The sequence below is a fragment of the Nilaparvata lugens genome, chromosome X, assembly GCF_014356525.2.
Source record: "Nilaparvata lugens isolate BPH chromosome X, ASM1435652v1, whole genome shotgun sequence".
NCBI classification, from domain to species: Eukaryota; Metazoa; Arthropoda; class Insecta; order Hemiptera; family Delphacidae; genus Nilaparvata; species Nilaparvata lugens.
In genome coordinates this window covers 22952103-22975641 of record NC_052518.1, presented here as the reverse complement: position 1 = coordinate 22975641, position 23539 = coordinate 22952103, and the positions used below count along the sequence as shown (strand labels likewise).

Genomic DNA, 23539 nt, shown 5'->3' with positions numbered 1-23539 from the left:
AGTATCTCTTGATCAAATAGAGAGCATATCGTTTCCGTGTAACACTTTCAGATTGTGAATTTTGAATATTTTACGCCAACAAAGGGGACCCAGGAAGTTCAAAACTTTCTGTTGGAGTTACCGATATCGGATAATTGAATTGGCATTTGACAGATTGGATTAGAGGGAAGAGTAGTGTGGTAAAGGAGAAGTAGGAAGAGGATGAAGAAGAGGGGAAGAGAAGGAGAATAGACAGTGAGCGGGAGGAGAAGAGGTAAATGTAAGAGAGAAAGAGAGGGATAGAGAGTGTGAGTGAGAGAAAGAAAGCAGACGAAGATGAAAAGGTTAGGACGAGAATGTGAGGGAAGAGACATGAATAGACGGGGGATGCAGCAATGAACAGACGAATATACAATATAGAGGAGAAGAGAACAGGGTGATGAGAAAAGGAAAATTACAGACAAATCGGATGATGAAGAAGAAGAATGGGAAACGAGAACAGTAAAAAAAAGATGGGGGATAAGATGAATAAGGAAAGGAAGATAGAGAAAAAAGAACAAACGGGAAGGAAGAGAAAGAGAACAGTAGAGGATAGAGAAAGGAAAGGAGGTGTACGAGTCCACGAAGAAGAAGAAGAAGAAGATGACGATGATGATGATGATGATGATGATGATGATGATGAAGAAAAAGAAGAAAAAGAAGAAAAAGGAGAAGAAGAACAAGAAGAAGAAGAAGAAGAAGAAGAAGAAGAAGAAGAAGAAAAAGATGAGGAAGAAGATGAAGAAAAAGGAGGAATCTGAGAAATTATAATATAAGGATAATTAGAAGGAATATAAGGAGTAGGAGAAGAGGTAGGAGGAGAAGAGGTAGGAGGAGAAGAAGGAGCAAAATGAGAGGCAATGGAGAGGGATGATGGCAGATGATGTGATTGCTCAATTCCAATAGCGAATAAGTTGATGATTCGATCTAATCTAAGCGAGATGGCGAAGAGAAGTGGTGGACTTGACGTCCAACAAATTACAGCTCACGTATCGCCGAGGCGGGCTGAAACTTTTCAAAATGGAAAAGTTGCAAAGTTATCCCTTCACCCCTCATGGTCCAACTCGAGTTAAAGCGGTCACCCTTTGCTTGTGGCCGGACCGAGTGGGACTTGTTGCTCCAACTTGTTGCGTTGCACAGCCCTGAATGGCACTGCAAGCTAATTGCCTTGTCCTTGTTAACTAACACTTTCTGCCTGCGATCAATCTTTACGACTCATGTCTTTGTGACAGTTCCGCTTTCTGATTGTGACTCATTGACTAATGATTATGTCGCCAAAGTTAGATCTATCACCCAATTCTGTTAAGTTCAGTCAAAACTTTAATTACAACTCTGGGGAGAAAATATTTATAAAGTCGCTAAAGCTTCAATTGCCACCGAATTATGTTCATTATCTTCAGCTACAATCTAGATTACAAATTAAAAGAGAAAATAGCAATAACGTCTCCAAACTTAAACTAACACTAATTTACTTTGAGCATTCTCAGTTTCAATGAAAAATAACAACTCAAGAAAGAGAATAGTAATAAAGTCTCTTAACTCGCAGCTAACACCGAATTACTTTGATTATTTTCAGTTTCAATGTGAATTACAACTTTGGAGGGAAAATAGATGTAATTTTCACTCTTTAAGAAGATAGATAGATCTATAGATATATTATACCTCGATCCAGGAAACATCTATAGATGCATCAGATCACGTCCAAAGATTAGAACACATACATAATAGAGTAAAAGTCAATAAGTTATTATGCCTATATGGTTCTAATAATTGTAAAGTATTGCAGGTCTATGCTGAATTCAGGCAGGTGGAAATTCTTCAACATCATAGAAAGGTTTAAGAAGAGCCACGTGTGTAGAGTTCTCGGAACTCTATGGTTCCCATGTCTCTAAATTTGTTGAATAAGCGTCTACACATTATCAGATGCCTCTCCATACGGGCAAAAGGAATGTTGATGTCATGCCTATGTCGAGTATTGATCCCATGAACGTTAGATCTACATTGGAGCGTTTCCCTTATGAGTGTAGACAAGACTACTGAATTTGAAGAGATTCACTACCGTAAAAATGCCAAGCTCAACAAAACGCCGCTTACAGTGGGGCTATTCTATCAGCTCTACTCATTAATCTGATTGCTCTTTTCTACATAATCAATACCTCTCCAATCTTGGTTTTACCTCAGAATTACCTCAAAACACCAGAAAATACCCCAAAACTGACTGGAACAGAGCAAAGTATGAAGATTTCACATACTCAAAAGGAACACATGACATCAAACGCAGCAAGAGGAAGTTCAATCGTGTCAACTTGTTCAAAACTATATCAATATGAGGAGCCTACGACAAATCCGTATACACAGTCAATTCCAGAAATTTGGCCTTATTAGAAATCAAGCGGTCGCCCAGCATATATGGTCTTAAACTGAAGACGACTGACTGTGTCTTGGCTTGGTTTAATAGAAAATCATTCGCTGCAAACCAATCAGACACTGTTTCATTGCATTGGCCCCAAAGATGGCCCCTTCACCAACCATCAGAATATCGGTCAGTATCTATTAGAGTAGTGCCATCCGCATAAATATATGTTTCGGCATCCACATTATAAGGAAAGTCATCTTCAGCTATCAAAAAATCAGGGGCCCAAGAATGGAACCCTAAGAAACTCCACATTTAACACTCACTGTAGGTGACCATTTACCATGAATCTCAACCGTCTGCTTCATGTTACACAGGTGGGAGCAAATCAAGTTCAGAGCTGTACTCTGGATGCCACAGAAATTCAGTTTTTCAATTAGTATTTTGTGACTGACACAATCAAATGCCCAACTCAAGGTACAAAAGGTACCCCAGGCAAAACTTCTCTTCTCAAATTCATAGAGTACGTATGTCCGTGACAAGAGCATCAATCGCATTGGTTGTTGATCTCCCCCTACAAAAACCAAATTGGGAGCCTGTGAAGGTGCCCTTGCTCTTCAAGAAAGAACTCAGCTTCTCTGAAATAATACACTCAAAAACTTCAGCCAAGACAGTGATAAGTGATATTGGCCGGTAGTCTGCCGGATCCTTTCTGTTCCCCTTCTTGAAAATTGGACACTCTCGGGCAATGTTAAGAAAATCAGGAAATACTCCTTTCCTGAAGCAGGCATTAATGCAGACTGCCAAAGGCTTAGCAACCTATTCAGCAATTTCCTCCATGAGAGAGTTGGAGAAATCATATAAGTCCCTAGATCTTGATGTTTTTGGATTCCTTATCACTCTAACCCATCCTCAGGAGTGATGAGCTTCCAATTAAAGCTCACATTGGAGACAGGACATTCACTCAAAAACTTCCCAAAAGAGACATAAGTCTGCCTGATCCTCCTTCTTATTTTCCCCACACATTGTGCAAAGAACTGTGCGAAGGTATCTGGATGACTAGGAGTTATGTTTTTACTTTTTCCAGGTCTCAGTTTGTTTATGATTGACCAGGCTGCTCTGCATTTATTACGCCGGTTACAGAGCTCGACCGACCGTCAGTGCGTATGTACCATCCTGACCGTACGCATCGATGAATCAGTTTTACACATTCAGAGCTCGACCGACCGTCAGTGCGTATGCACCATCCTGACCATACATCAGTTTTTCTGACTCACGAAATGGACGCCTTTACAGATTGTTTAATTGCAGCTTATTATCTTCGTAAACGAAAGATTAAAAGACGTAGATATCAAGTTCACCCGATGGTCGCCCAAAGAGCATTTCAAAGGGAATTTAGTACCATTATATACATCATTGCTTGGGGTGAAGATAAATTTTTCAACTACCTCAGAATCTCCATCAGAAATTTTGATGAGTTATTTCGAGCTTGTATCACCATTGGGAATACTTGCAGTCACTTTAAGCTACGGATCAAATAAATATATATAATATTAATAATATATGATTTTTTCAATAAAGAATTTAGAAATGGTTGAAGAAATTTATAGAAAAACTCTGAATTCAAATATGACACTATTAACTGAATTCATTCATTATGTTATTCAATATCAGATGATTGTCGGGCAGAGGTGTCAGCACATTGGTTATGTTGCGATCGGGCTACTGATAAGTACAGCTCTGAAAGATTCTATTTGTTTCAATATCGCGTCAGTCGACCAATGGAACGGATGCGCACGAGCTCGACCGATGGTATTCGTACGCTGTATAAAACGCTTGGTCCTGACCGTGCGCGTGCGTGACGTCAGTCCTGCTCTGTACGGATACATGGAATCTCTATGGAAAAGACAAGCACGAGCGTCCCCTGAAGCCCTGGATATCTGAAGGCATCATAAGATCAATAATCACGCGGGACAAAATGCATTCTAGACTCAGAAGAGATCCTAATAACAATATCTTAAAGAATGAATATAAGGCTTATCGTAATGGTTTGAATAAGATCATAAATCATGCAAAGGAAGTCTACTATAAAGGGAAAATTGAAAATTGTAATAACAACAGCATGAAGTTGTGGAAGTGCATAAACGAGGTTATAGGTGAGGCCAGTATCAAGGAAAAGAGTACTGAACTTGATGCTCACTCCCTCAACAATTATTTCACAAATGTGGGTAAACTACAAGCTCAAACTATCAATATCCCTGATAATACTGATGATCGATTTCCTGCAATACAGATCGATAATACGTTTTTTATGAGACCAACGTGCCCAGTTGAAGTTGAGGCAACTATTAAAAATCTAAAGAACAACTGCAGTCCTGGTATTGATGGTCTAGGTAATATTACACTGAAGAAAATAGCCAATTTTATATCTCAACCTCTCGCTTTCATTTTTAATAGATGCTTTGAGGAGGGATATTTTCCCGAGCACCTCAAATCAGCCAAAATAAAACCTCTTTTCAAACAAGGTGACCCGACTAATCCCTGTAATTATAGACCGATTAGTCTTATCAGCAACCTTGCTAAAATAATGGAGAAACTAATAAAGTCAAGAGTTGTTTCTTTCTTGAATCTTAACAAAATAATCAACAAGAACCAATTCGGTTTCCAAAATAGTAAAAGTACATCTGACGCTCTAATAAAATTCATCAATACTTTATCTGATAAAATAAACTCTAATAAGAAAACTATTGCGGTCTTCCTGGATATACGCAAAGCTTTTGATACAATACCTCATAATACTTTGTTCAATAAACTGGAGTCCTATGGTTTCAGAGGAGTCTCGCTTAAATTGTTCAAAAGCTATCTGAGTAATAGAACCCAGTCCCTAACCATAAATGATCAATCTAGTGTAACTAACTTAACTTCTTATGGTCTTCCTCAAGGTACTGTACTTTCTCCCATCCTTTTCATACTCTATGTAAATGACTTTTTAAATTTAAGACTTCTAAACTCAACTGTGATATCCTTTGCAGATGATACTGCAGCTATTTTTCACGGAAATTCATGGAATGAAGTTCATACTATAGCTGAAAATAATATGCTTTTAATTAAGAAGTGGTTAGATAAGAATACCTTAAGTTTAAATATTGAAAAAACTAATTACATTACTTTCTCTGCAAATAGAGTAGGGCAGCCTAACGAGAATCAAGATTTGAGACTCCATTCTCAGTGCAATTTAAACTTGGGTAATTGTGATTGTCCCACCATTAAAAAAGTCAATAATACTAAGTATTTGGGAATTATAATTGATGAAAACCTTAAATGGGATGTTCATATTAAATACATATGTAGAAAAATTAGATATTTATCCTTTAAATTTTACCAAGTTAACAGAATTCTTAATAAGAACCACCTGAAAATGATGTATCATGCTCTAGTCAAGTCAATTCTGCAGTATGGCATAGTTGTTTGGGGAGGCTGTTTCAACTGTCATATTGCTGAATTATTTGTAGCACAAAAACTGATAATTAAAACTATATTAAACAAACCCAGGCTCTATCCAACGGATATGGTTTTTAGTGATTTTGAGGTCATGACTATACGTCAATTATACATAAAAACCGTAATTGAGTACTTAATAAAATATAGATCCGATTTTCCTCTCACAATGAACTCTACTCTTAATTATTATAATCTAAGGGCCACTGCTAACAAATATGTAACCTATAACACTAATATTGAATGTATAAGGAGGCAATTAATTTACATAGGTACTAAAATAATAAACCTCATTCCAAATCACTTTCTCATGGACAATAAGATCAGCGGAAAAATTAAACTGGATATAAAAAACTGGACATACAGTAATTTCTTCTTCCATTTAGATATATGACTCGAGATTTCTGCTCCAGCATTTTTTTTTTTTTCATTAGTTTTTTTCATTTTTCAGTGGACTCGCTTACCTTTATTTTAAGTACCTATTCCTCTGTTTTCTTCCTTCCCCCCATTTCTCCCTTCCTTTTTTCCTCATTACTTCTCTTCTCTTCTTTGCCTGCCTATTACATGGGAAACCATAGTTGGCTAGGTATCTTCCTCTCTTTTTTTCTCTTCTCCAACACACCCAAACACTAAGCCCATGGTTTTTTATATTTGTAACATTTTATTGTGTTTTATTTGTTTCGTAAATCTTTGTAATTTTGTTTTGTCTTGTTTTGTGTGTTTTTAATAAATTGAAAAATTTGAAAAATTAAAATTGAAATTTGATTGACGTACGCACTGACGGTCGGTCGAGCTCTGTAACCGGCCTTAGATGAGTTGTCAATCACTCTGCAGTTATAGTCAAGTTTTGCCACTCTGTACCTCTTCTTCATAACACTTTAGTCACAACCAGACTGATGTATACCGAAGAGCTTAAAAGACTCATAGGCTGATTTTAAATTGTGACGCATTTAAGCAAGCTTCATAGTAAACCTTGAGTTCTTATTTCACTCTGATCTTTGAGTGTCTTCCAGTTCAGTATCTTAAGGCTTTTTGAATGAAACACTTGAAAGTTCAATACGAGGGTAATTTTGTCAACCTGCGATTTGTCATAAATGAAAGATGAATGTATAGAAAAATATAATTTTGCTCATAATTATGATCATTTTACAACGTAATTGACGTAAAGGTTGAGGCATTATTTGTCATACCAGACATTCATCATGTTTTGAGTAGATTATAATACTTACTGAGTAGAGAAATAATAACCTTTCATCTTCACTCTATAATGTTGAGTTGCATAACTTCTCGGTGTAATTAAGTTATCACTGTTTTTTTGAAATTTTTACTTATTTCTATTATTTTTCATGTATTAATGAAACTTTCCTCAAGTCTCTAAATGTGTTTATAAAATTATCTGAACATATATATTTTTAATAATCGTAGTGTGAGCACTAGACATAACTAATGTAAATATTGATTTGACATAGAATATAGATAACTGAATGGACATAATCAAGATGTGAACTCTATTCCATGAGTCAACTCATGAGCAACATTTGAAGTCTTATTCCGTAACTGTAAACTTATAATGAAAATATGAACTCTTATTCCATAACTGTCAAATACTCATATTCAAAATATGAACTCTATCTCAAAACTATAAACTTATAATCAAAAAGATACGAGTTTTTCAAGAATCAAAAATTAAAAGCATAGGGCCTACTTTGAAAAATACTTTTTGATCAGGCGATTTGGCTATTACATAATCAAAATGTGAATTCTATTCCATAATTCAATTCATGAGGATAATTTGAAGACTTATTCTGTAAATGTCAACTCATAATAAAAATGGGAACTCTATTTCATAACTATAAACTCATAATTAAAAACATGATCAAAACGTGAACTTTATTTCTTCATAATGTCAACCCAAAATAAAAAAATCAAAACCATACGAGTTTTTTATGAATCAAAAATTGAAAGCTCACTTTGATTTTGTTTTATTAGGCTAGTGTTAAATATATGAATATATAATAGTATTAATAGTGTTAAGCTTACACGTTGTGGTTGAGAGGCAGGGTGATCTCTTTGGCTTGAGCAGCTCTGGCTCTGGCAAGAATGCTGAGTACTGTGCGCTTAGTTGGAGACATTATGCTTCTCGAGCCTGGGATCAGGGGCCTCTTCCTGCCAGTGCAATTAGTTGCACCTGCAAAATACATCAAACTGTATTAAGAATGCGCGTTATTAGTCATATTATCTCTACAAAAATCACTATCAGTAACATTAATAAAAATATATTCGTATGGCTTTTATTGGTGGGGATTTCAATTTCAATTTTTCAATTTATTAAAAACAAGATAAAACAAAATTACAAAGAATTACGAAACAAATAAAACACAATTGGTTGAGTGTGTTAGAGAAGAGAAAAAAGAGAGGAAGATACCTTTCCTGACGGAAGTTCCACCTCGCCTGAATATATAATTTAAGTCGTCAATGGGCCTTACGACTGCCATACTTCAGTCGGGACCGACAATTTAACGTATCCATACCATAACACGGGAGTGACCTGTTCATCAGTAACGTTAGCAATATGTCGCCTCAAGTTCACGCGACAGTTCAAGATCACCCCCATTCCACTTGTCATCAGCTGATTATATCTCTATTTTTACAGAAACAGTGAGGTACAGCTTACATGTGTTCGTGAGTCGTGGCGTTCAAGTCTGTACGCATCTTAGCAACTTCAAAATATTATATAAAATATACAGAGTGTTTCAGAAGTAGTGTCAAACATTAATTTAGGGTATTGTTCCTGGATGATAGGAGACTACAAATGTGGTATTTGAAGTGTCCAAAACTCAGCGGTTATCTTTAAAGCTGCCATTTTGTTTTTTCACTTAGGAATTTTTAGCTCAAGAACGAAATGTTGTATTGCTCTGAAATTTGTCATGAGTATTTATGCTATGGAGACACAACTTTAAAAAGTCAAATAACACGTTTTCGATGTTCATATTGAAAATGGCGACCATTTCAAATTTCGATGGCGAATTTCACGAGAACCGTTCACGTTACAGAAACTACAGGAAACAAACAAGTTAGCAAATTTTACCAAGATTTCAAGGATACCTTATTTATTAAGATTGGTCAAAGAATAACTTAATTAAAGAAATTAATTATTTTCGTACTGCATGAATGCACAAGACACATAAGATCACTTGTGTTCAATCCTACTTCTCTCTCTTATTTCTCTTTCTATTCCGCCTTTTCCACCCGTTCCTGGCATTACGCAATTTGCGATAAGGTTGAAGAGCAATGGTACAATTGTATTTTGCTATTCTACGACTCAGTGCACGATCAGACGTTCTACTGTGCGGCTGAGCGCCATGCCGGCTCCGTGAGCCAGCTCGAGACCCGTGCTGTCTCTATTCTTCTTCAACGAGACCGTGCCGTCTACGTGGAGACCCTTGCTGTCTCAAAAGTCCACCGCTGACGACGTTATTGTGCCATGAAAATCCCTCGCTGGACAGGAAAGTAAGTGCCATATTTCCTTCCCTGCACCTACTATTTTTCTAGCAAACTTATCACCGAAATCTGTTGGTTTTTTTATATTCTTCAATATTTAACAACCTGAAAAACATTGTAAAATCAGGTATGGCCATATGGAGCCATACCGAGTTTCAAAAGGAATTGAAAATTTAATATTGATGTTGAAATGGTGAAAAGTGGTCATGCATGCAGTACGAAATGAATTAATTTCTCTGTTATTCCTTGAACAATCTTAATAAATAAGGTTTCCTTAAAATATTGATAAAATTTGTTTGTTAACTTGTTTGTCTCCTGTAAAGTTTCTATAAAGTGAACGGTTTTCGTGAAATTTGCCAACGAAAATGTGAAATGGCCGCCTTTTTGAATATGAACATCGACATTTCTTTATTTTATTATTTGGAGTTGAGTCTTTATAGCATAAATAATATTCATGCCAAATTCTACAGCAATACAACTACATTTCGATCTTGAAATTCCCAAGTGAAAAATAAAATGGCAGCTTTAAAGATTACAGCTGAGTTTTGGACACTTCAAATATGACATTTTTAGTCTCCTATCATCCAGGAACAATACCCTAAAATGTTCGACACTACTTCTGAAACACCCTGTATATAGCATTATATTAGATATATAATAGTTATAACTAAATAATAGTTATGATTTAGAAATATAATATTATATCAAGATACGATTTCCAAATTAGTTCTCGTTCTAGCTTTACATGTATTCAATAAGAAAATTTGAACATTTCAATTCTTATATCAATTTAAAATCACGAAAATTGTGAATTCCATTATATCAATGCAATTTTTTGCAACACATAGTGCCTTTATTCATGAACAGAAATTCATTTTCCATATGTCAGTGTAGAAAGAATTTAATTTTTCCTAGTGATATTCCTTCCCACTATCATAATTAAAACAAAATTTCACATAATAATAAAAAAATTAACTAATTCAATTTTGCAAATTTGAAAAATAATTTTGAGATATTATTTAAAATTTGAGAAAGCCATTGTCCAGCTACATGATATGCATTCAATGAACTCTTATTCAAGGAAATCCATGATGTGCAAATGCATTAATGGATTATTTCACTTTTTTACACTGATGCTATGGGAAATGAATTCAATATGGCGCCTCCTATTGAACACTCTTAAAGATTGAATGACGTCATGAAAACATTTAATATGACTGACTATAAACTAATTCTACTAACATGAGACATTTTTGCATCACTGATGAAACAAACAAGCTGAAACATCGAAGGTAATATGGGTTAGGTAAAGAGCTAATAACTGAAAAGTAATCATTTCTAAATTTAAATTGGGAGAAAATTCCATTGCCTTATTCAAAAATATACATGATATAATACAACATGATATTAGGCTATAATATATTATATACATAATTGAAATGATCAAAAATAATGATAAAGGCCCTTCCATAAAAAGGTTGAGCTCTGAAAGGGAGCTGGGAGCTTGGCTCTGGGAGGGAATTCTCCAACTTAACTCAATTTTATAATTCAATTTGTTTTTATACGTCAGAGAGTATAGAATATACTCTAGAATAGAGTAGAGAGTATAGAGAATCGAGTATACTGTAGAATGTACTACAAGTTTAGATACCGTATACAAGGAGTTGATCAGTCCAGTAAATCAGACGTGATAAAGCGTCATTCGTGAATTTCTCAACCCGTGCGTGTATAAGCCAGTTCTTTCCTTTATTATATAGATGATAGATAGATGATTTATTATTATATTTGAATGCGGATAACTTTTGAATGGTTTGAGATAACGATGTGCGGTTTCCACCATTCATTCTCTCTTTAAATTCTGTATCGAAATCATGTATCATATGACCATATTCCAATTTAAAAAAATGAATTTGGATTTCCAAGAAGATTCTTTATTGATTGATTCATACAATAAGTACATCAATCATAGGGAGAGAAAAAAAGGTAATTTCTGCTTTTCCTCTCCCAAATTTAGATAACACATCCGAATTAGGTTAAATATTTTTGTTCACTTCACAAAATTTTGAGTCCTTTGAGGACACATAGTCCTCAAGGTTATACATAGTCCGAATTATTGAGTCCTTGATTATATTCACAAAGTAGTTTTTTTAAATTTAGATGCTTCAAAACCAAACAAAAGAGAAATATTTTACTTTGTTGTCACTAAAATAGGAAATATTCACTTATCACAAAATAATTTTAAAGGATCGAAAAACAAACTTAATATTGAGAAATGAAGATGGCGGTTCCAAGATCGAGGACCAAAAATTTGATGCGACAAAAAAGAAGTTATTTTTATTCTAATAGGATCCCCAATCTCTATTATTGAAATGTATTCAATAGTATTTATTAATTTATTTATACATTGATACATACAATATCATTCTCAAAGTTATGAATGATTGGGAAAGGAACAACAGGCTTAAAGCCCAAAAATGCTCCTTTCCCAAATTTAGATAGAAATTGTCCAAAAATAGGTTATGTTTACACTTCATGATTTTTGTCCAATTTCAAATCCAAAATATAATCATATAGGAATTCAGAATTTAGAAAAGTTGAAAATCAATTTAAATAAGAATACTTCACTAGGTCATCACTGATAACTGAAAAACACTGCATCAATAATTGAACATTTTGAAACTTGTAAAGAAACTCAGTATCAGTCTCTCTGTCTGTAGCTTGGATTTGTTTTCATTGATAGAAAAATAAATGAATGAATAAATATATTTTCTCCTCAAAATAACATAAGTAGAAATTAAAGAATATTGTTGGTAATTTTACTCATCACTTTTAAGGAGTGTGATCAGTGTGCAAGATAAATTTAATCAAAAAAGTAAAAAATAGTAAGTTGAATAATGGAGAATGAAAGAGGATAAACTAGTATAACATGAATGGAATTTATAACTTACTATTGGAAATTGGGATGTCCCTCAAAGCAGGATGTTGTGCTGGGGAACTCTGTGCAGGGATGGCTGTCACCACCTGACCTTGTGGACAGGCAGCTCCTGTTGGAGACACACTGCCCGAAGACACAGGCTCCTCTGAGCATTCCTCTGAAGAGGCACAGTCGTTGGCCCCGTTGCTGCCAACTGAATGGCTAGAACTGCACTGGATGCTCGAAGATTTTCCAGTGTTGTTATTGCTGCTGTCATTTGAGGAGCAAGAGTTCATGACATGCATTTCCCACATCTGTTCTTGGCGGATTTCATCGTTGTAGTCCTGTAAACAGGAAAAAATATTCTAATACTATATCGTTCTATCATTAATTATTAAACTAACAGAATCAATTGAATTAACAGAATCTCAGGGCCTTCTCCACAAATATGCAACATTTACGTCCAGTTGTCATGACAATACAACTCATCTACTAAAAATACTCATCATGACATATACTCATCTTCTAAAAATATATAATAAGAGAGACTAGGGATGTGGATTCAATAGTATACACCGTTTATAGTCTATACAAAATTACTTTTGACTTGGTGAGGCATGCGCAGCAGAGAAAGGTAGGTGATGTTGCCGTTCTAAACTGGCCAGCGTTCTCTAATTTCTAGTGAGTGTTCAAGTGCTCATGATATACATACGAAGTTTCCTCCCTGAAAGCACCGAGTCGACTGAGTCTAATCGACAAATTGGCAGCTGCACAAATTGGCTACTCATGACTCTATTCATCACTGTACTTGGCTGATCTCCCTCCATTCATGTGCTCCGCATGTTCCTCCAAGTCAAAAGTAATTTTGTATGGATTATAATTGAATGTTTCCTTCATTAGGCGCACAAACGACATATCTGGCAAATCAGCAATTCATCTAAAAATGCGTGTAAAGGGATCCACTATGATTACAGAAGCTATAGCAGCTGATATATGCTTTTTAGTATATGATATGAGAGAAAAAATTATTAACAACAAAAGATATGTCTCTTCCTTACTACAAAACTTCCTTATTATTGACACTTGGAATGAATCGCTGATTCGCTAGGTATTGCCCGCGCGCCAAATGGTGGGCATATTGAATATTAATGATGAATTTATATGAACATAATCATTTGATGATTAATATGACTTGTGGTTTGTCCATGAGAGTATGCATTTCTCTCAACGTTAGAATGTTGTACTGATCTATGGTGATTTAGTACTTTTTTGTCATAAATGACCCTTTTTGGAATTAGGTCATTCATTTTGAAACACTCTGTACTTTGCAAGTAATAATTCAATGTATTGTTCTAATCAATCTCTCATTCGTGATCAAACATGGATCCTATCTTAATTTATTGTATGTTTGTATTCAGCTGATTCATATGAATTTGGCAAATTGAATTTCAAATGCAGGACTTGGGTTTGTTTGTGGTAGCTTAATATGGAAATTCGCCATTTCGAGGGCGTTCTATATAGGATGAGAGAGAGAGAGAGAGAGAGAGAGAGAGAGAGAGAGAGAGAGAGAGTGAGAGAGTGAGAGAGAGAGAGCGTGAGAGAGATACAGAGAGCGTAGCAGATGCATAATTTTGATGAAACTGTATCGTGTTATCCCCTTTAAGAGGCGGAATTGTGAATTACGTGATCAAACTATTGTAGTGACTTTCAAGAGAAGCATACTATCACGCTCAAAGGAATATGAGCTGTGTTATATTCTAACTGTATATAATTTGTACATCACGTTTAATTGTATTTGTACAAACCCTTATTGATCAATATTTCCCAAGAAAGAGAGATAATGGCTGAAAATTTGAGACTGAACGTGTATTTATGTAACGGTAAATGCATGACAACCCATAAATTTACTTATAATATTAAGAGCGAAACAGTAGAGAACTCACCAATTGAATATAAATAATATTTGGAGGAGCTTATAAGCGACTAATAGGTGAAATTTCTCCTCCTCTTTTTCCTTCTCCTCATCTTGAATTTTATTTTCTTCTTCTCTTCTACTTCTTCTTCATTTCCTTTTCTTCTTATGCCTTACCCTATCTTATTTTCAAATTCCACCTTCGTAAGCTTTTCCTCCATCACCATTTCTTCATCCCTTTCTTTATCGTTGGCTCGTAATTTTTCTTCTCCTTATGCCTTTTCTTCCCTCTAATCTCATCTATCTTTCCATTATTATCTGTTCACCTAATTCTGATTGTATTGTTTGTCTTCTTCTTTTACATTTTACATTCACGTACTTCTCTGCTTTTCCTCATCGCCTCCTTCTTTGGCCTGAAATTTGTAAATTTCTACTGGTTTCCCTTTCTATTCTTTCATTTTCCTCCTTTTTGTTCTCATTCACTTTTTAATTCCATAATTTTTCCTTCCTAGTGCATTATCATCATCTTTATAATAAAGATATAATGATATATAATTTAGATATTATGGTCCTCACCAAATGTATTGGTCATCATCATCCAGTTAACACTTCTTCTTTTCCTTGTTGCTCTTCTTCGAAAAAAAAGAAAAAAAAAACTATAATAATTTTGATAATAGACACGCCTGGATATGCCTTGTTACACCTCTGGACTCTGTCATAGGTAGCAGCAGTTGTAAACAAATTCACTTTGGATTCTGCCTCCTCACTCCCGAGCTTCCATAATTTCAGAGTCAATAATACAGAAGTTACTCTTTGAATAGAGTTTTTCTACTGGATTTCTCGTCTTTGTGAAATAATCCAATTATCCGAATCTCATCAAACGGTTGGGTTTTGGTCACACTTACGCCGGAGAAGTAATTTTACTGTATTAGCATAAAATTTACAATAATTCTAAAAAGCTTATATTGCAATTAATTTGCAATTTATGCTTGAAATAATGAATTTGGGAATTCAGATAGATACCAGCTTGATAGTTGAATCAGTCAAGCACCAAAATTCTCTCAGAAAGACAATTTTTTCCCTCAGTATTGTATACTAATGCTTGTTAATGTGATTTGTGCTTTAATTTACAAATAAATTAATTTGGTGAGAATAACACACTGGAAACACATTAATATGGTCACTATTGATGGATGAGAACTATTGCATCAACCAACGCGTCATCCCCAACTCTGCTTTTCATTTGTTTATTTACTTGGAACTTCGAAAATAAACAAACTCCACTTCTCGATGATACAGACCACTTCAACGAAGCAAATCTCCAACTCAACTTTCAATCGATAAAACCGTTCTTGCATTGACTGATTGTTGAAACTGAATCCTCAAAGCAACTTATCTTGTGGAAATGCGTCGAATGCAGGGAAAAAACGCTGAAATCATTTTTGTTTACAATTAGTGTGTGCTTAGAATTGTACCATCTCTATACTTATAAAAGGCTAAGCCCCGACAGACTGAAATCACACCACAGCCCAAACTACTGAGCCTAAAAACTTGAAATTTTGTACGATTGTTTATGGTAGCCTGAAAACATCCACTTAGAAAGGATTTTCAGAAATTTGCCCCCCTGAGGGAGCTGGGGCCCCCCAAAATTTTGTACTTTTTAACCGCTCATTGCACAGCAAAGTAATGAGGAACTTTTTTGTTCAGCTACGAAAAAAAATTAGATCTATGCAGAAAAATTTCGATCAGGAGCAGAGGGGGGTCCAGGAGAGGGCATTTTTCGAAAATTTTGATGTAAAATCACACTACAGCTCAAACTAATTGTCCTACAGACTTGAAACTTTGCACAAATATTCTTCAAACATGCTAGACTCACACTAAGAACGGATTTTGAGATATTTTGCCTCTAAGGGTTTCAAAGGATGAAAAAGGATCCTATTAAGTAAGGTTATGAACATGGTAAGGTGAGTGCCATATGGAAATGAAATAATTTATTTATTGACATGTGATATTCTAACATATGTTGTAATCATTGGAAATAACAAAATAATAATTATGATAGAAAATCAAAAAAGAACATCTGTTCTATTATTGCTTTCTACCTGATTCCACTCAACCTCAATAATATTGTTCTGATAATTGATAAATATGTTTAATAATATTATTATTATTGATATAATAAAAGTAATGTTTTAATAATTAATTATTATCATTATTATAATAATAGTATTGTTTTGGTAATCAATAAATATTTTTATTTTTACAAACTCTGTATAATTTATAATGGTGAATGTGAAACAGCTGCATCAAAGAAATTATTTGAAAAACATATGTTTAGGAAAACCATAGTTTTGAACTTCGTTTTCCTGATGCAATGTATAAGCCTACACGTGGCATTGTATTATTAATTTTTCAGCTAGAACAGTTTTTTGAGACTGCTAAATAAACGTCTACAGTTTTATCAATGCTGTATCGGCAATATGAAAACGCATGCAGTTAATATGTCTTAAAATAAAGGTGTTGATATATACATGATTATTATTCTCTACCATTTTTACTTAATTAACATTTCAAAATTATTCAAGCCTTGATAGAATGATTGACTCACTGTACAGTAAATGAGGGGTATTTTGGCAAGCTGAACAAATAAGTAATGTCCTATGCACCTTTTTGATATTATTTCTTCAAATGAAAAATGAGTTTTGTGGGTTGTCAAAACTCCCCCTGAAAGAGAACTATTCATTTTATCCTATCTTTTAGTAAAATAACAATGATTTCTGCATTGAATAACATCTATCTTGCCAACAAGAATCGAACTCTTTGTGAATTTAGATATGACCTACACTTTAGATTTATATAATTCTATTAATAAATTCATGGAAATTGAAGTACTTTTTTCAGTTAGTTGATGAAATTGATTATCAATAGAGAAAATGATTATAATTTCATCAATGCAGAATTAGTTGAATGAATTGTCGATGTACAGAGTTCTTGGTCAACAATAATTCAATATTGGTATTTATCCAATCATTATTTTTTTCAGAAGTTATTTCATTTGAAATAGAAAATATTTATAAGCTCCTATCAATTTATCAATCATAACAATGAATTCTTCAAAACATGAATTTAATCAAATAAAAAATTGCCCATACTTCTGTATTCATGTTCGCATGTTTTCCACTTGTGATGGATAGCCAAAGTATTGTGGAGCGAGCTGCACGGCGAATTGTAATCGAGGGCTCTGATTGGCTGGAAAGTTCAGCGTTCGGAGTGAGGTGAGGCGAGCAGTTAGAACAGAGGCAAGCGGCACGGCGAATGGTTCGGAGTACAGTACGGCGAATGATTAACAGCTGATTTTTAACATTATGAAACATATGCTCATGTTCAATGAAAGGAAAGATGTTCGGAGGAATGCACGGTTTGCTGCGCGGTTCGAGGTTCGGTTCGTGCATGTCTGGACGCACCTTTAGTTGTTACAGGACATTTATACAGATCACAGGCCAATGCAACATGATAATCTATCTTCTTCTTCTTTTTATTATTCTTCTTCTTCTTCTTCTTCTTCTTCTTCTTCTTCTTCTTCTTCTTCTTCTTCTTCTTCTTCTAACTATATCTAAAAGGCTAAGCCCCGACAAACTGAAATCAGCCCAAACTATTGATTTTGCGTTGATTGAGAGCGCGAGCTTACCACGTGTTTGTTCCATCGTTGTATGCTTGGCCAGTTCGGTTTGCGCCTTCTATCAGCTGTATATGGAGTCTCATACACTCCGATTAGAACAGAGCACAAAGGTTTTCTTTGGTTAGGAGTTTGTTAATAATTCTTTTTTCAAATTCGAATTTTATTGCCATCAAAAATCACATTGAAAACTTTCTTAATAGACAACAAGATTACAGAAACAAAATGTCAAACATATACCTACATTTATTTGTAGCACGGCCAGAAAAAGACAAACTTGAGTACTAGCCGTGAGTTTATTAAATATAACTTAATATATATATATATTTTTTTTTGTTAATATTTTGTGAATAAAAATTACGAGTTGATGAGAGATGCGAGTAATTCCTCATACTTGAACCGAATGGTTATTCATAATACAGTAGTCGGGGTCACTGCAATCAAAATTTTTTTATTCTGTACGGTAGCTAATAAATTTCATACTTAACTAATTGATTGTCCATAATGTATCCAGTGTCCATAATGGAAGTAATTGAACTACTCAAAATTAATGGCTTACTGGTCCCTCATAGATTTATAGTATTCCTGGTGATTGAGCCTGTCTTTTTCAGCGTTGTCTATTAATAATAAAGCTTAATTTACAACTAGCTTACCCAGCGAACTTTGTACCGCCAATGTATCTCATGTTACACTTGACTTTATTTGGTGAATCATGAAATTTATCTGACAATCAACATGTTCATTTACATCTCAATACGGACTTTCTATGTGCTTGGTCATGCATCATTCATTATTCCGAATACATATCATTCTTCTCAATCAATTGGTAGCAATATCCATCAGTAAAGTTTTCAATTAAAAAAAAAGGTTATATCAGTGTTTCAAAGGAAAATATTCAATGCTTTCATAGCTGTAGATTTGGTCCAGGAAATATGCAAATATGCGATGTACGATGAATCACACAGAATTCCATATTCTTTCCATTTTAGGATGTATATAAATTAAGCTAAATTCAAAAAAATGTAAATTATCATTTCATTCTTCAGTAATTAATGAATGCAATATGAATACTATACATATATACTCTCTTTCATTAGGTAAATAATTTTTTTCAACATTTTCCAGTTTCTCAATGATAGGGGAGTGATAATATTATTTGTATAGGTCTTCTAAGGAACCATTATCTACAGCTGGTACCAATCAACTAAACTTCAACTCCAACCTACCGTTTTAATACCAGTACACAATAATATTTATCACAGGGTGATATGCTTATTACAGCTGGTAACTTTAGATGCTAAATCATATTATCTTGAATCATGATCATCTTTTCGTTCTTCAGTAGCCGCTCGGCCAAAAATTTCGAAAACATATGTCTGTAAAATGGATTAATAAATAATTATTATTAGCTCCCCTTTTAAAATTTCTGTTCAGAAACCATCCCCAATATTCACACAACATATTCCCAAAGTTTCATGCCGTTATGTCAAGTAGTTTTCAAGTCTACAGGGAACAAACAAACATACAAACAAACACACAAACAGACATTCATTTTTTTATAGATTTCCATTCGGCTCAAACAAAAGCCTCTCTAAATGAAGGTAGAATGATAAAGATTCAGTTCTGTTGTTTCAACATTTTTTCAAATCACTTTCAAAAAGTTCATGTAGTACCTACTATTGTGTTTACGAGACACTGTGTTTTTAGACACTGCTGTCATAGTGTTTATGAGACACTGCTGGCGCTATCATAGTTTCACCACTATTCTGTTCCACAGTCCTATCTCTTGCAGTCGTAAACTATATCTATAATAATTATATAAAGTAAAGAACTGGCTTATGCACGTACGGGATAGGAAAATTATGTTTGACGCATCATCACGTCTGAACTACTGGACTAATTAACTTGAAATTTTGCTTATAGATTCTTAATTAACCAAGGATAGTTATAGGCCTATTCTCAATTCTTCAAAATTTCATTACGTCAAGTTTTAAAATAGACCCTTGCGAAGCACGGGTTCTTGCTAGTAGTTGTATAAATCGCATTATGGGGACAATTCTATGATTCTGAAACAAGCAAAATGATAAAGATGCAAAGATGATCAAGACTAATCGAGATTTTGTTGATAATCAACTATTCTATTGTCAACATGATATGTACATGAAATATGGGAACATACGTGTTCCCTACCATTGACGTATATATACCGACCGAAAGATCGAAACACATATATTATGTTTCCCAAATAAATTATGTTGCAACAAATAAATTATGTTGTGGAACTTCTCCATAATCTAAGAACATACTCTGTTTTATTTGGCAAAACCACTTGTATAACTTGTACTGTAGCACTGCAATTTTGTGTTGCAGCAACAAATTTAAGTAGGCTTACACCAGGACCTCCTAAATACCCTATTTTTATTTCATCATACAACTATCCAATTAGGAAGACAACATTTATCATATTTTTTATTTCATCATGTTTCATTTATTTGAATATAACACAACGTAATTTATTTATTTGCAATTAATTTGATCAATTTTATATGATATCGATGATAGACATTTTGCCAAAAATACTTCAAAAAACTTATGTGAGACATAATCCATGTTTCCTAAATTAATTGCATCAATTTGGTTTATTTAAAATACCTATGATTAGAACTACGAAGATCACCCTGGAAAGATCAAGAAAATCTATAAAAATACCTACTCATGGTCCCGGTTGCATGTATCAACAGTATTATTAAGCTTCAATATGACGCATTGTATTTGACACACTTGAGTTGTGTAGTGTATATAAGAAATTTATTTTTGTGGATTTCCTATGATGGAATAAGTTGAATAAAACTTGATGAATGATTAGATGTTGTAATTTAAAGTTGTCAAAACAGCTGTTCTACAGATGAAATATCTCGACTATGTGTTATTTTTATGAACTGCGCTACCTACCTACCTCATGCACGAGAAGGAGGTTACTAAGTCCATTTCTCAAGGATGGGGTGGACCCCCCATTAGTTTCCCAGAGAGGAGAATCATGCCAGTTGATAGAGCTGATAAAAAGCTATCCATTTAATAAATTTGAAGAAAACCGTTACAGCCGTTTTCGAGAAAACCGTGAAAAACATGGTTTTTTAGTGATTATCCGCCATTTTTCTCAAAAATATTACGGAGCTCCTGCAATTTTCCCAGAGATGAGACTCATGGCAGTTGATAGGGCTTATAAATAGCTATCCATGGTATAAATTTGAAGAAAATCGTTAGAGCCGTTTTCGAGAAAACCGTGAAAAACATGGTTTTTTAGGGATTATCCGCCATTTTTCTCAAAAATATTACGGAGCTCCTGCAATTTTCCCAGAAATGAGACTCATGGCAGTTGATAGGGCTTATAAATAGCTATTCATGGTATAAATTTGAAGAAAATCGTTAGAGCCGTTTTCGAGAAAACCGTGAAAAACATGGTTTTTTAGTAATTATCCGCCATTTTTCTCGAGAATATTACGCAGCTCCTGCAATTTTCCCAGAAATGAGACTCAGTTGAGACATGTCAGTTGATAGGGCTCATAAATAGCTATCCATGGTATAAATTTAAAAAAAATCGTTAGAGCCGTTTTCGAGAAAACCGTGAAAAACATGGTTTTTTAGTAATTATCCGCCATTTTTCTCGAGAATATACGCAGCTCCTGCAATTTTCCCAGAAATGAGACTCAGTTGTTGAGACTCAGTTGAGACATGTCAGTGATAGGGCTCATAAATAGCTATCCATGGTATAAATTTAAAAAAAATCGTTAGAGCCGTTTTCGAGAAAACCGTGAAAAACATGGTTTTTTAGTAATTATCCGCCATTTTTCTCGAGAATATTACGCAGCTCCTGCAATTTTCCCAGAAATGAGACTCAGTTGTTGAGACTCAGTTGAGACATGTCAGTTGATAGGGCTCATAAATAGCTATCCATGGTATAAATTTAAAAAAAATCGTTAGAGCCGTTTTTGAGAAAATCGTGAAAAACATGGTTTTTTAGTAATTATCCGCCATTTTTCTCGAGAATATTACGCAGCTCCTGCAATTTTCCCAGAAATGAGACTCAGTTGTTGAGACTCAGTTGAGACATGTCAGTTGATAGGGCTCATAAATAGCTATCCATGGTATAAATTTAAAAAAAATCGTTAGAGCCGTTTTTGAGAAAATCGTGAAAAACATGGTTTTTTAGTAATTATCCGCCATTTTTTCCGCCATCTTGAATTGAATTTTATTGAATTTCTTATTGTCGGGTCCTCATGGTATAAGGACCTTAAGTTTAAAATTTCAAGTCAATCGGTTAATTAGGAATGGAGTTATCGTGTTCACAGACATACACACATACACATACACACACACACACACACACACACACACACCACACACACACACACACACACACACACACACACACACACACACCACACACACACACACACACACAACACACACACACACACACACACCACACACACACACACACACACACACACACACACACACACACACCACACACACACACACACCACACACACACACACACACACACACAACACACACACACACACAGACCAACACCAAAAAATCATGTTTTTGGACTCAGGGGACCTTGAAACGTATAGAAAACTTGAAATTGGGGTACCTTAATTTTTTTTGGAAAGCAATACTTTCCTTACGTATGGTAGTAGGGCAAGGAAAGTAATAAAGCATAAGCACAATTGATAATATTTTGTATGCAGGAATTTTAGTAATTTTAAGCCTATGAGTTTGAAGGTAAATCTTTGACAAAAATAAATTATAACCTCATCATCCACTTTTATTCTCATTTCCTTTGCTTCATTTTAATTTTTAATGGTCCTGTGTTTGAGTTTCCTTGCTGTTGCAAGAAATATGCGATATTTTTCTCATTTTCACAGTCTCGACAGTTTTTCGATATAAACATAATGCAAGATCAATTTAGGGCAACTCAGCTTATAGAGCATGAAATTATCTCTCATTTAAGACCAATCGCAAGTTTCTATCATGGATTGTACTCATTTTAGAGACTCTTTAATAACAGTAAAATCGCAAGAAAAATGAGAAAATAAAGATCATCATTCAATTGGCTGTAACTTTTGAACGGTATTGAAAACAGAAGTATATTTCATGGGAGTGAAAAGAGGAGAAAATCCATCACAACCTCGACCACTTTTTGGATTTTGCATCTTAAGTGTTCCACAAGATACGCAACGTTGCATATGCCAGACTGTGAGAATGGGGAAAATATCACAAATTTCTCGCACATTGAAAGTTGCGTATCTTGTGGAATACTTCAGATATAAAATCCAAAAAGTAGTCCTGCGCGACCACTCAATTCATTGTAAATTTATTATCTTTAATATTATATAGAGAATGCTTTTTCTCGAAAAATTCAAGGTTCTCGAGATTAAATGGAAAACTTAAAAATCCAAAATTTGGGGTGAAGTCGCCTTCTGGTGTGTCAGCAAATTTCAGATTAGAATTCAGCGCCCCAAAATATATATAGAACCATCGAAAAAAATTATTTCGGGACTGTTTCCTGAAAAACGACCATTTGACTGGACTATAAGTTGTTATCCTATTATAATAGCGAGCAATTTATGTATATCTGTTTATATTTTTCTATTTCTA

At 34.4% G+C, this 23539-nt stretch overlaps 1 protein-coding gene across 3 annotated transcripts in view; it reads right to left on the bottom strand.

The window, feature by feature from the left end:
- The window catches only part of LOC111062357 (KH domain-containing, RNA-binding, signal transduction-associated protein 2), a 271495-nt gene that overhangs the window by 37194 nt on the left and 210762 nt on the right, over positions 1-23539 (bottom strand). For all 3 annotated transcript variants that reach the window (XM_039443023.1, XM_039443024.1, XM_039443022.1), the window contains 2 exons: positions 12319-12628; positions 7910-8057 (listed from right to left, as the gene is read on the bottom strand). In XM_039443023.1, the coding sequence (XP_039298957.1) occupies positions 7910-8057; positions 12319-12628 (458 nt within the window). The remainder of the gene's footprint in view (positions 1-7909; positions 8058-12318; positions 12629-23539) is intronic.